At 39.9% G+C, this 14,598-nt stretch overlaps 1 protein-coding gene across 4 annotated transcripts in view; it reads left to right on the plus strand.

Moving 5' to 3' along the window:
• TESK2 (testis associated actin remodelling kinase 2) overlaps positions 1-14,598 on the plus strand; it is a 104,264-nt gene that overhangs the window by 83,126 nt on the left and 6,540 nt on the right. For all 4 annotated transcript variants that reach the window (XM_064665361.1, XM_064665362.1, XM_064665359.1 and 1 more), the window contains 3 exons: positions 9,826-9,908; positions 11,723-11,798; positions 13,423-13,506. In XM_064665361.1, the coding sequence (XP_064521431.1) occupies positions 9,826-9,908; positions 11,723-11,798; positions 13,423-13,506 (243 nt within the window). The remainder of the gene's footprint in view (positions 1-9,825; positions 9,909-11,722; positions 11,799-13,422; positions 13,507-14,598) is intronic.

Genomic DNA, 14,598 nt, shown 5'->3' on the forward strand with positions numbered 1-14,598 from the left:
GACAAATGCACTTTAAAATCTCCTTGTTGTTTTTGTTTCCCTGTGTATTTCACAAATCTTCTGTAGGAAGAGTGACCTTTCATTACTAATTCTGTGTTAAGTGTTTCTCTCACTTCTAAAGTCAGTAAGATCAAAAGAGTTTGCCTAAAATGTTCAAATTTCAGAGTTTCTTCCAGAATGATATTTCAGTGGCAGAGTTTTCAATGGACAAAGATGTATTTTTTTAATTGCTTTAGTGACAACTTGTATGAATTTATTTGGCTGAAGTAGCCAGCTAATTCAAGCTCGGCAAGAAATATTGACACAGGAGCACTAAGCTCTGTGAACAGATTGTCCCAGTATTCACACTGGGTCTTAGCATACATTGCAGCCTGTTGTGAGGGCTTTGCTGTCCTGTCTGTCCTGTTGTCTGGAGCTAATGAGCTGGTTTAAGCTCACTGGGGACCTGCAATATGACAGAAGTTCTTGAGAAGGCTTCATAATGCACTTCAATCAAAAGCATCCAGAAGAATATTATCTGAGTCTAAAAGGAACTGGTTTTTAAGATTAAAAACAGCTTTTAAAAACCACAACACAGTGTGTTTGCAAATGTGAGTGACTACTAGTCCTCCATCCAGTTTTCATTTTTTTTTTTAAATTACCTCAGTGCAGTGTTAAACAGATGTAGAGTGTGCATTTAGCCAAAGTGGGGAAAAAAAGTTGAACTGGTGATGAAAGAAGTATTTCAGTGAAGTCATAAAATACTTCCTTGGCTGTTCTTTCAAGAGAGAGGGGCTGAATTCTGCCAAGAAGAATATCAAATTTATGAAAAATGCCCGTACTTGGAGTCATGTCACTTTGACATGATACGCTCAGAAAGCTCCATTTCAGTCACCTTGGAGTGTGCAGAGAAGAGATGCATAAAGATATCTGAAAAGATAACTTGGTGTTCCCCTTTCTTTTTCAGTTCAGGAGGTATTTTAGTACATTTAAGAGTAGAGTTCCTGCAAGGAGCCAAAGTGCCTAAGGAGAACTTTGTGCCTGCAGCATTCATCATAACACATACTGTGATAGCTAGTCCTATGAAAATCCCATTTCCTGGGATCCCTGTGAATGCCTTTGTTCCCAGCTTTACATAACTGTATGCCCTTCTCTGGAGCTGCCCTACCAGTGCTCCAGTGTTATCTATTGTTGAATGCCAATTGTTTGGAAAGTGCACCCGCTGGGAGGGGTTTGTGATGTCCCAGCAACAGCGAACTCATCGGAGGCCACAGGAAGCAGTGAGGTTATTTAAAAACAAATGAACAACATATCAAACCCTAAGAATTTATTAGCAGTTATGCTATATTTGGATTGTTCTTAGCACTAAAGTTATAGTATCTCTGTGGGTCACATTGGAACCTGTTAGGATAAAAGTCTAAGTCATCAGCTTAGAAACTTTCAAATTTCTTGGGCATTTTGGGTTGTTTTCTGTTTGTTTGGTTTTTTTTTTAAATTTACTTTTAAAAGTATTTTTTATGTGATGTATGTACTTTCCTTGTTCTGTTTGGGAAGGGAAGTAGATGAAACACCAGGCCTTAAACACCCACCTTAAACAACTTGTGAATTTTATTAGTGTGTTATTGTATTGATGAAATATACTTTAAATCTATTGAACAAAGTACTCTCCTTTTGAATCGTAAAGAAGTCACTTTGTTCCAAAGCAAAAAAATTAAGATAACCATAGGAAAAACCTGTCACCAAAATTTTCAGTGCTCAGACTGTGGCTTTTGGCTACTGCTTGAGGATATGCCTTGTCTTTTACCAGGTTTGTATTGGTGGTAGGATGAGTCATCTTCGTTCCTACCAGTAAACAGTTGATGTGTGAACAAGCTGAAGGAAAATGTGTTGGACTCTTTCCTTGGGGAGAGAACTTCTGATCTGGATTGAACAAGGACAGATTCAATGCTGTTCTATAGTATACCTTTCTTTGGTAAACTTCAGTAATTGATGTGATGCTTTAATGTTCAAATGAAAGCAAAGACAAGGATTTAGACCTGCAAAAGTCAGAACAGACAGTGAGCTTGCAGGGTGAGAGAGTGGAGCATTTTTCTAGGAAAATTCTTGGCCTTGACTGAACTGTGAACAGAATGAAACCGAGACTTTCTGTGCAATAATGTCTTCGTGCTTTAGCTGTTACCCTTAAGACAATAGCCCACAGCAAACTGTCCCTGTAATATGAATGTTACTATTAAAATTACTTGGATTAATTTAGACCTGTACTTCTGCCTTTTTTTTCTGGAAAATCTCTGATTCCTGGAGCTTCCTGGAGCAGATGGTGTGATACATAAATTTTACTATGTCAGTTATGTCAGCAGAATTGTCTTGCTCTTAGTGTTATATGTGTCTGTGTATTTGCATAGCATTTTAAAGAAAAAGTTCCCATCCCCTGCCAATCTGAGATCGAAAAATAGGTGGGTTGGGCCATTAGTCTACAGCAGGGTGATCTCTCTTCCTAATGGCACCATGTGGAGAGTAGCAGAACAGCATTGATACTGCAGGAGGCCAGAGGGAAGAATGGTGGAGAAGAGTAGATGTAGGTCATTGTAGTCAATGCGACAGCCCACGGGGATGTCAGCCCTGACATCCCACCGGTGCCCTTCCCGGTGCCCTTCTGTCAGAGAGAGAGGCAGTGCTTGTGAGAAGAGTGTGCTGCCCAGACAGCTGGTGCTCACCCGTGTCGTGAGCAGCTCCGTGCTTGGGCTGCTGGAGCTGATCAGGCTGATCTGCCCTGGTTGGTAGTGACAGCCTGGCTTGAATCTGTCAGAAAGTACAAGTGGTCAGACTGGCCTTTTCCAGCCTGCAGAGAGTAGGGGTGTGGGCAGGGTGACTCGTACGCTTTGTAAGCCAAGAAATGTGCTGTCCCCGCTTCTGACTTGTCATAAAAAGATTTACGCAGAGATTAAGCCATAGATGGGTTCTGACAGCCTGCCTCATTGGCTCATTCCCTGTCCCCTGTCCATAGCAAACCCTGTGAATTGTTCTTTATTTGGGGCTCGTTGTATGTATTTGCATCCTGGAATCATGAGGATTTTCTTCATCTTTCAGCGATTGTCAAGAAGGTCTGGTTATGAATTTTAACTCTGAAAGTCTTAGTTACAGAAAGTGCAATCATTAAAATACTGTGAAACACTGAAAGTGTTTCAATAGAAGCCACTGAATTGTGATATAATTTTTCCTTAATCTGACTTGGTTTTGCAATATTGTGGCTGTTGTAATGTAGAATTAAAATAGCAATGTTTGGGACAGTGCAGGGAAGAAAGAAGTGTCCAGCCTGCAAAAAGAATATGGCAATCTTTTTGTACCTCACCCCTCAAAACAAATATCTTACTACTACACAGTGAGTTTCTTCAACACCTTGTTTACACTGTATTTGCACTGCATTCAAACCCTGTTCTAGAAGCACTGTTGATTTCCTTGGCAGCTCACACCAGTGACTGCCCTAATACCAGTGAACTTATTCTTACAGTACCTCTGAGATGAGGGAGATGAGTAAACTCAGCCTTATTATGACAGACTAAAAGCAAGAATACTGGTGAATGTTGTGTATGTGTTTTAAGACTTTAGTCTTTTGTTTGGAGTGTTTGGCATTTTATGTGCTGAAGTTCAAAGCAATATGCTCACTGATCTCAGAGACAGTTAGAAACATTACAGCACTTATAAAACAGTCAGGTTTGACCCCTGGAAGCAGAGAATGTTACTAATCTTGTGTGCCCTCTGAAAAATTGTGTTAAAGTAGCTTCCTTGTCACAGACTTCTCCTGTGATGCTGAGGAAGGCCAGAGTCCAGATCCCGGGGCAACACTGCAATAGTCTTAACCACAAGACAGAAGAGCTTCATTTGCAACCCAGGCTTTCTTTTTCATCTCTTCCCAGCCTTTCTGTCACCCTGCTGTTTATGTGGGAAGAGTGGCCAGGGTCCTGAAAATAGTGGTCCAAGTGTTTTATGTACAGCCCCAATTCACCATCAGTGTGAATCCATTGCGTGCACTAAAACACATGGATGCCAGGTGGAAAACTGTGTGATCGTGTAATTAAGGATATTACCTTAATGTGTATGCATAAGGAGAAGAAGGAAAGTTGTTACAGGAACTTTTACATCCCATCTTTTTTGCAATATTATTATTTTGATCCAGAGTTTTTGTATGCAACTTCCTACCAGTTTTAGAAACAATGGAAGAAAGTGACATGATGCACTTTACCTTAGGGTTGGAAACCATGATATTCATGGTGAAGGTGTTTGTCGCTTCATGAAGTAACATGAAATATTTTTAATTTGTATTTGCTGCTACTGTTAATTAATATTACTAAAACACATTGCACGTTTTTGGTGTGGAAGAGGAATAGAGAGAGGGACAGAAGAGATGCCTTGGCAGTGAGAAGTGAACATCTCGAAGTCTGCCCATTTTTCCAAGACTGATCATACCTACTCTGTTACTACCCAATCCTTTCTCCTGGTGTACAATGCCAGCCTCTGGTTAGGCTTTTCATCCTTGTTCATAAGCTTTTTCTTTTCTTTTTACTCCCAGTTCCTGCCCACCAACCTTATTGATCAATCTCCTTGTCTGGCTGACTGCATTTACCCTCTTCCTGTTGCTCCCCCTTGATGCTTTATCCAAGCAATCTTTCTGTGTTCTGGTCTTTAGTTTGTTCAGCCATTTCTAGCTCTCCCCATGTTCTGCTGCTCCAGGTTAGCTCTGATCCCTGCCACCACCACCTGTTTGCTGTACTTGCAGTTCTTATGTCCTTGTAATAGTATTTGGGGTTTTTCCCCTGTATCAGGAGCCTTGCTTAAGACCCTGATCTTGGTCCCTGCCAGCCCCTGGCTTGGACTCATCCTCTGTCTTGTCACCTTAGTCACTCAAATTCCTCATGCAGCGTGTGCCTGTCCCAGCCTACTCTTTGCAGCAGTGGCAAAAGATGCATCTTACACAGAGGTCTCATCATGTTTCCAGTTGAGAACATGCCAAATTTGGTATGATACCACAGGCTAACATTTTGAGGATTTTTTATTTTTGTTCTTTAAAAATTTGTTTGCAACACATATTCTAAGTTTGTTCTCCCAAGCACCTGAGCTGTTGTAGCTGAACACCCCCTCCCTAAAACCCCACCACCAAAGCTCTTGATTAAAAACAAACTGGCAAACCCTCAAACAAGTGCCTTTTAGTTTTCAGAATTGTATATAATTAAAAACAAGGTTTTATAATCAGTAGTAGGTTGTGAGCAGTTTTAGGGGACATTGTGAGCTCCATTGATGATAAAAATCTGTGAAGAAATATATACAGATATATACACACGTATGAATGCATGTGTATTCCTGCCAACATCTGCTTTCACTTCTCAGTGTGTAATGGCTCAGCCTTCTCCCATTGAGAGAGGAGCAGTCTCAGTTACTACAGGACAGAATCCTGCATGTAAGCAATTACTGTGGATTATCTGATGTAACATAAATTCACTGCCTTTGGGCTTGCAAGTGACATGCCCTGACTTCCTACCTTGTATGCTGTTTGCTTCTTTAACACAAAATAAACCCCAAGCAGTGAACAGCACCTTTGTCTGATGAGTCTCATATTTGCTGCTGCGATTGCAAAGTCCCCTTTGTGCTGCACTAAGCTCTGGTGTGGATATTTTGCACTGCAGGGGAGAGCTGCCACTGAAAAAAATTAGCTGTTACAAATGGTTATTTCTAGTTACAATAATAAACTTTTACTGGGACTTTGGGAACCGAAAGGAGCCCATCCCTTAAACATATTAGTTTCAGAAGTGTATCTAGTACTGTAAACTTCCCATTATGCATTTAATTGTCAGTGGTGTTTTTCCTAGAGGGTAACACTTTAAAAATAGCTGATACATCTCAATTGGCCTTTAAGTATTTCAGTTCAGTAACAGTCATCAGAAGGTTGCAAGTGACACTCTAAATAGTGTTTCTGTATTTTCTGGAGTGCAGTGAAGTGTCTGAGGAGTTTAGCTTGTATGTCATACCATAAAACAAAACTGTGGAGTTTCTTCATCTAAGCAATTTATTTTTAACTCTGAAACTCTTGAGTCTATTTTCATTTTTGTTTATGTAAAAGGGAGAGTAGAATATTGCGTTTGTCTTAGTAGGATTATGCTGTGCAAAGCAGATGTTAAGCTCCTGTAACACACAAAGGGGGCTTTATGTTCTTTCACATCTGTCTGCATAAACAGCTCTGTTAACTCTTTAGGGCTCATGTACAGAGCTCCTTGCTTCTATTAAGAGACTGCCTCAGGAAGGACTGATGGGGTTCCTATTTTGGAAAAAGAAACCACTCTTGAGAACCCAACTGAAGTCAAATACTGCTCTCTTAAACTGTGTGAACTGCCAAAGGAAAGAACTTCCCCGTCTGTAGGAGTCCAAAGAGAAATCTTGAAAAGGTTGTCATATTTTATTGCCTTGCAGCTTATACAAATAGTACAATAGTAAGTCAAAAGTGTTTTCTCAAAGCCCGTGTTGTGAAGCTGCTTGGCATTTCTTTTCTTAGGCAGTTCTTGAGAGGCTCTTGCACTAGCAAGGGGTTTGAACTCTTGCATTTCTGTGCCAAAATCCATTAATGAAACTTCTTCATAGCACATTGATAACACTTTTTTTTTCTTTTTAGAAACTGAGAAGTATCACTTTGTTAGAAGAAACAGTGCAGTATGTACTATTGTATTTTTCCTGCTCAGAAACCACCCCTAGATTAAATTCAAAAGCTCTTTTTGACCATTTAGTCTTTAATGAAGGTTTCTCTCTTTTTGATCCTGATTTACTTTGGTGGTAGAATGTGAATTCTTAGAGATGTCTTTCATTGGGTGCACGTGAGCTACCAGTTACTGTGGGCTGTGTTCAGTCACCTATTTATGAATTGCATCTTAAATCTGGTAACTCAATTATCTGTGCCATGGGTTTTATGCAGCGTTGTGTAAAGGCATCTCTAAGGTGGAGGAGGAGTATGGTGGTGCTGGAGAATCTCAGCACACTGTCCACACAGCTTTGCCTTGAATGAGTCGTAGAGGCTGGAAAAGTGACATCTGACCATGCTAGTATATGTAGAAGGGGTTTACTACTGATTTTGCTGGGAGTAGGCTTCCATTCTTTCTGGGTTCCAGGAAATTGGTGCTTAGCTATTTAAAAACTTGCCCCAGTTGAATTAAATCAGTTTAGTTTCACTACAGTGAGCATTTGTAGTGACACTGGGATTTTATTGTGTGGTGCGTGTCACCTGCCTGTGACTGATATCAGTGTGAATAAAAAAGTCACTCTTGTACTGGAGTACATATCCTAATGAATTTAATTTCATACTCAGCACTTCTTCCCGTGCAAACAAAAACCAAGCTTCCCCTAATGAGAGAGGACAGTTTAGCTTCTTTCTTCACGTCACTTAACATTGTGCAGCCCACCACAGCACAACAAGTGATCAGTACTTTGTAGCCCCAGTGTTGCCCTGGGCTTTCCCCAGTGCCTTCTCCTGGTGCAGTGGCCTCTCCTGCAGGACCTGTGGACCCCACAGCAGTGGGCTGTCTGCACTCTTTGGTCTCTCCAAGCGCTTGCATTGAAAGGGAGCCTTGGCTTTGCTGCAGGCAAATACCTCTCACCGGGGAGGGAGCTCAGAGCTGTCAAGCAGCATTGGCTTAATTTATGATTTATCTGGGAATAACCTACTTGTATAATGGTTCAGTGCTGTACCTGAGAGCTGGGACTGCCTGGGGCTTGTTGGGGGGTGGGATTGTTCATCTTCAGTTGGTGACCTATCGCTGTCTAATGGGATGTGATTAGATGCTGGTAAGAAGCTGAAGGAATATTTGCTGTCAGGATGATGTTGATTTTAAGGCTCCCTTTGGTATCAAAGCAGCCATGTAAATTATTGCAGATCCTTGGGTCAGTAGATAGGTTTCTACAGATTTTTATTTATGTTGAAAGTAATTCTTTCAATAGTCTGGTTTTAAATGTTTCCCTGAAATTTTGGAGACCTGAGGTTATTGGAGAATAACGCTAATCCATAAAACTCAGAAGGTAAAATTAAGTGTTGCAGTCTTGCTACTAAAAATGAACAAAATGTATATAGTCAAAGGTAATGGAAGAAGAAAATCTAGATTTTAAAACTAGTGTTTATGAATCATAGAGATTTCTTCAAAAAACATTGAATTAAGAATCATCTTTAGTTGCTGAGAAATCTGCGGCAGAAAAACAACCTGAAATTTTTCTGCATAAAACAGTATCAGCCTTCTTGAATAGTGCAAAATCTCTGGTGTCCTCATGGACTTGTTTCTGTGTGGTACACAACGAAATTCCACTTGTCTGAATCATCTGAGTAAGATTTTTCAGAAAAGTTTTATCCTTCTCAGTTTTAAGTCCACTTAGAATGACCAAATGTTTAAAGAGAGGCGAGTGGAATGAATGCGCTCTTTGATACAAGATAACAAAGGCCGCAACTGAGAAGCTTTGCTGCTCTTTGGGTAAGCACAGTTGGTTTAACTTGGTACATGTTTATGAATCCCCAAGCTAACTGTAGTTATTATACTTGAGTCATGCTAAACAAATAAAGCTTTGCATCTCAGGAGCCTGGCATGCGTTTCAAGAGGCTGGCATGCATTTTCTTTACATGATCACAGGAATGGCTTCCTTAACCTTTTAATTGGCAGGAAGAAAACTTACTTCATGGCCTGAGCCATGGTCGTCTCTGAATAATATAAACAGTGATGACCTGAACTTGATCTTTTAGACAAGGGACTCACTTTTCTTGGTAGCTGCATTATACAGACAAGCTAATGGTCGGGGTCAGCGAGGGGCTTTTGTATATCCAAGCACAATAAAGCTAGAAAGTGTTTCCTGCTGTTTAGCTAATTAATGCAGGGTACCACTCAGTAGGAATCAGCAGTGGTTTTGCTGCCTGTCACTGCTATTGTACTGCCTGCAGAAAGATACAGAACAAGGCATGTGGGAAGGGAATGAATTCTGTCTTGTTCTACCTATTACAGGACAGCAAAAAATGGAGGGAAGTCAGCTATGGATTCATTTGATGAGAAGGGGAAAGGTGTGGTATTGGAATGGTCAAAGCATATTTCTCAGAGTTGTAAATAAATAACAAAAAGAAATCGATAATGCTCTGTGTGTGATGTGCTGCTGCCAGCCCAGAATTATCTGTGTGTGTCCTTAAATTGCCCTCCATCCTGACACTGGAGGGCACATTTGAAAGGAAAAGACTGACAGCTTTTCTTTATTAGACTTTTCCCTTAAATCATGTTTTCTAAATGCACTGTAAAATAAGGAATGTTGAGACTTTAAAGGCGCATGTAACTCTGTCACATCTTATATTTTCTGATGAAAAGCTGCTGCAAAGCACTGAGTTCCTTTTCAGTAGCAAAATAGACAAAGGCATGTAGAGTTTGCTCTGATCTTGTATTCTGGTCAGGTACAGGTAAATGGTAAAGAGAAAATTTAAAGTGTCATAGTGAACAGCGTGCATTGCATGTAGTTGAGCACAAGGGAGCTAAATAATTCAATTCTTGTTATTACCTAGCTGGGTATGTGCTGCCTGTGGCTGCCTGCTTCTCAGCAAGTTTTTAAGTGGATTATTAACTAAGTGGAAGGCTGTTCGCAGCATCTCAAGTTTGACAGATGTGATTGTGCAGGAGGAGGGCAGGGGAAGAGGGTGGTTGCTCTCAAACAAAAGCTTCTCATAGATGAATGTGTTCCAAAATATATTTTGTAGTTCCAGATTAAAAATAGATAAAACAAACGTTATAGATGTTTCATGCCCACACAATAACACTTCTGTTTGGTTTTATTTTTTTTTCCTTTTTCTAGAACTGCTTAATAAAACACGATGAGAATGGATACTCAGCAATAGTGGGAGACTTTGGTTTAGCAGAGAAAATTCCTGATCACAGGTATGTGAACTAATCTAAACAGAGTGAGAGTTGCAGTGAGACTGCAGGTCAGAAGCTCCAGTCAGAGCCAGATCCCTGAGGCTGTTGTTGCATTCTGATACAGAGTTTGCAAAAAATATCCTCAGTCTTCAGTCTGGAACTGCAGGCTGGATAGCCAGAATGTTCCAGCCTTAATTACTGTCCATTTTGATGTTTAGTGGTGACATTTATTCTTCAAAAATGTTTCAATGAGTAGATGATTTACTCAAGCTTTTCAGTTCATCTTTTAAGCAGGTACTTGGGAATTCTGGGTTTAAAAAACCCCACAAAAATACTGTCCAACACTCTGGATTGGGATGATTTTGTAATAAATGTCATTTGTTGATTCCAAGCAACTTTAGCGTCTTTCCATTTTCATAAATAGTATCTGGGGCATTCTAGTACTCCCTTTAATTTTAATGTCTGGATTAGTTGTTAAGATCCAGGTTTATAACAAAGAGTAAAATTAATTATAAAATTACTGTAGTTCACCATTTTACTTTTTCTAGGATGAAATTATAATCTTAACTCATTTGAAGAATGCACAGGTGACTGTCCCAAGCTACTGTCACAATTGGAAATAGTCCTTTTGTCATCCCTCCATTAGGGAGGTCGAGGACAAGGATTTCATTGTTCTCTCTGTATATTAACTTGTGTATTTCAGAGTATTCTGACTGTGAAATGTGCCGTCAGATTTTCTCCAGTGTGTGCTTCTGAGTAAAATAAATAAAAGCCTTCCAGCTCTTTTGACTGCAAAGAGAACAATAAAAGTTGATCTCAGCTATGTACAGTTTTTAGACTGCATGTATCCTAAAACCATATCTTGGGAGGCCTAAAGGCTTGTGTTAATGTTGGTGAAATATTGATGTAAAAGCTTAACAAAGTCTTAATTTCCAAAATACTGATAAGTGCAGCCAATGTGTATCTTGTAGCTCCTCTGGGGCACCCCGTGAGGTGCTGAAAGCTTCAGCGGTATTCGAATGAACCCATCACAAAATCAGGAAGGCACTACAGGTGCCTTAAGTTGTTCTTAATAACCAGTTTTTAGATGCCCTGAAAACTGAAAACTGACAGTAATAGCTTGAGTAGCTACTGAAATAAACAACTTAACAGAATTGCTACATTAGGCACCATTTTGGTTTGATCTAATCTTGCCTCCATTTTGAAAGGCAGCTTTGTTGTTCTCAGTTTGCTGATAGCAAGCCATGCTATTTTGAAGCCTTCAAAGGCCTTTATTTTTTTAATAGGTATTCCCTCAAGGTCAGCTGGGTGACAGGCTGGAGGTCTTTCTTAAGGCCCCAGTATTCAGCCATATGGAAACTGCAGATTTTTCAAATTGGATCTATTCTGATTACTTTTAGTTTTTGCCTATTAAAGGATTCATTTGGTCAATCTTGATTTTTATTTTTTTTTAATTCAGTTTGCAGACAGGCTGTGCTGACTTCATTCAGAGTTGCTTATCAGTATACATGTAGAGATGGATACCTGCATGTCTTGCTGGATGAATGGATAATTCAGCATCTGGCCTGAAACTGATGTCCACAAACCTTTCCATGTACAGATAAAGGAGCCAAATCTGCCAGGAGTTTGGAAATAAAAATTATTGAACAGCTATGACCTTAAAATAAACTTTTTTTTTTCCCCCCAAAGTGGCCAGGCACTTAAAAACTAGAAATAAAATGTGAGTTATTGATTGGGAAAGTTAGTAGCAATGCTTGAGCATTTTATTAATGGTTCTTTCCTCTCTCCCTCCACCCCTCTTCCCCCTTCCCCCTATCTATCCCATATCTATATAGTGAGAAGTTACCAGTGGTGGGTTCACCCTTCTGGATGGCACCAGAAGTTCTCAGAGATGAACCCTACAATGAAAAGGTAGGTACATGATATAAATGTTAGTTGTCAGGTATTTCTCTTCAGTAGCTGTATGCAAGATTTAGAATTTCAATAATAATAAAACTTGCTGTTTTCACTTGTGACATTTCTGTACTCAGGTCATTCAGTTTTAGGAAGAGTGAGAGTTGAATAGCTAATATTTTTAATTCCATGTAATCTTACATGGAAATAGAATTAGATTTAGGGTTTTTCTCTGTGATGCTATTTCTATTCTGAAACACCCCACAGGCCAAAATGTGATAATGGTTTGTTGATGTAACACAATTTCATTTAACCAAGTCTCAAGAGAAATGTGGTGAAGTTGCTTCTCATACACTAGTGAAATCTGGGTAGAAGTAAAACCTATATGTAAACTTGTACAATTATGTGTGTGTATATGTGTATATATATAAATCAGCATTTCTTAAGGTAAGATTTCTTGATAAGATAAAAATGCTCTCCAGAGGTATTTACTAGTTTTCCTATTTGTGTCATTGGGAAATGTTTCTTTCAGAGGAGGATCAGATCACACTGGATTTTGGAAACAGTATTTTCAATCAAGCTCTTCTTTACACAAGATTTTCTCTCCCTTACTTCAGCCCTACTAGTGCAGCTTTTCTGTGATAAAACCCACATCCTGTACCTCTTTATAGCTAGTAGTCAATAATCTGTTAATTGGTAGTAGTTTTAACTTGCAGGAAGGCACTAGCTACCTCAGTAATTAATGTAATAATTACCATTTCAAAGCTTTTTAAAGAGTTACAATGCATCTAAATTAATAATAAAGTACCCAAGTCTGTGGTGCCACATTCTTCACCAACCCTGGGGCATGGAGGATTAAAGAGGAAGCAGGTCTTACACCTCATCAGCATGAAAGGTGACATGTAAACCTGGCTGATATGTATGGGATGAGGGATGCAAGCTTTTGCTCTGTAGACTTGTATTCCATGTTGTCCTAAATTTTGTTACATGAAAAACTCAGGTGGGTGGAAATCTGAGGAACTGTGCAGCTCCAGGGGTAGTCAGATAAGTGATTGTTGAGCATCATGGGAATTGAGGCTGGTGTACAGTGCTACTGGATATCTCAAGCTTTGGGGTTGACACTGTTTTCTCCAGAGTTATTGAACCCTGAGAAGAGACAACTGTATTTTTTCTTAAAAGCAGTATTAATGTTCTGGATAAGCTTTGATCATGTGTATTCTAAACCCGTTTTTCTAACCACAGGGATACATAGGCATGTCACGTTTTTGGCTAATTATTCCCATCTGTAGGACATCAAATGCAACTTCACCATTCTTTATGCAAGGAAGGATTATTTTTTAGTTTGTTTTGGTTTCACACTGCTGAATTAAGAGTGGTTTGGTGGGTTTTTCTCTTTTATTCTTGAAAGAGTTTTAAAGTTACCATTGCTGTTTATGCAACAAGAATGCTTTACTGTGAGCATGTGTTTCTTCAGTGGAAAATGTTAGCTAATAATGCAGTTGCTCGGTGTTGTAAGGCTGTGGTGCCAGTTTAGTTGTTCCCCGATAGCCATTTGGGGTGAGGAGAGACTCCCTGGCAGATAAGAACACTCAGTATTCATAACTGAACCATGTGTCTATTAATTTTTTTTTTCCTCTCTCAGGCAGATGTGTTCTCCTATGGTATAATTCTGTGTGAGATTATAGCAAGAATACAGGCAGATCCAGACTATCTCCCTCGCACAGAGGTACGTGTCACATTTATAAGGCTGGTGGGAGGTGGTGAGTCTGCCATGATAAAGGCCTGGCCTTTAGAACTTCTGGCACTGCTGCCAAAGATACGATGAATAGGTGCTACATTAAAAATAGCCTGTAAAAGGCTTTTGTTCTTCTATGCTGTTATTGTAGGAAGCTCCATTGAAGACACTTTCCCAGAGACTTGGTGCAGCTGCGATCCTCATGGGAATTCTTTTCTGCCCCTAACTGGCAGAACATTGAGAGCACTGCAATGCAAACTCTTCCTTTTGTGGAGTGATAGCTCATGTAGACTTCTTGCCAGGTTCAGAACAGGGCACTTTTGGCACACTGCATCCACTAAGCAGCCCCTCCTTGTGAAAGGGGCAGGACCTGGGTTAACAGCAGCTAAAATAAGCTCACTCTTATTTTTGCATGGACTCTGCTAAGCACTGTGGATCTGAGCTATAATTGACTAATCAAAGATACTTCTTACTTTCTTCGATTGCCTTTTGGTTGAATCACATCTGCAGGGCAGCTTTTTGCCCTCTGGGGGGGCTCTTCCAAATTGTCTGTCCCCCTCTGATTCTGAAAATGTGAAATTGTTTAGGTCTCAAACTGCAGTAAGTAAAATTCTTTCGCTTCTCTGGCCTTCACATTTTATAGGCGTGCACTTAAGGAACTGGATAACTTGTATTACCAGTCTACCATCCACAGAAAAGTTAACCATTTTAACTGATACATTTTCATCATAGCAAAGTCTCTGGTTTTATAGCAGGCTGTTAATTTGCACTGTGAAAGTCACCACAGTGAAACATCACAGTATAAGAGATTGTTTCCAGATCCACACAGGCAACATTTCAACTGCAATGGATTGCAGTTGAATGCAGGAAGAAGGATGGGCTTTGAAGTCAGTCTGTTCTCTTACAGGTATCCTGTATCAGTAATCCCCACTGGGAATGCTGCAGTTCAGAGTGTGCATGAAGTTTTCTTAAAATTGTCTGCATGTGGTTGTTGAGATGGTGTTCCTGGCTATTCCTGATAACTCCACGTAGGGTTCCCCTAAAAAGAAGATGCTTTGGGCCAGATAGCAGACCTCACTTATA

This window comes from Pseudopipra pipra, chromosome 9 (genome assembly GCF_036250125.1).
Source record: "Pseudopipra pipra isolate bDixPip1 chromosome 9, bDixPip1.hap1, whole genome shotgun sequence".
NCBI classification, from domain to species: domain Eukaryota; kingdom Metazoa; phylum Chordata; class Aves; order Passeriformes; family Pipridae; genus Pseudopipra; species Pseudopipra pipra.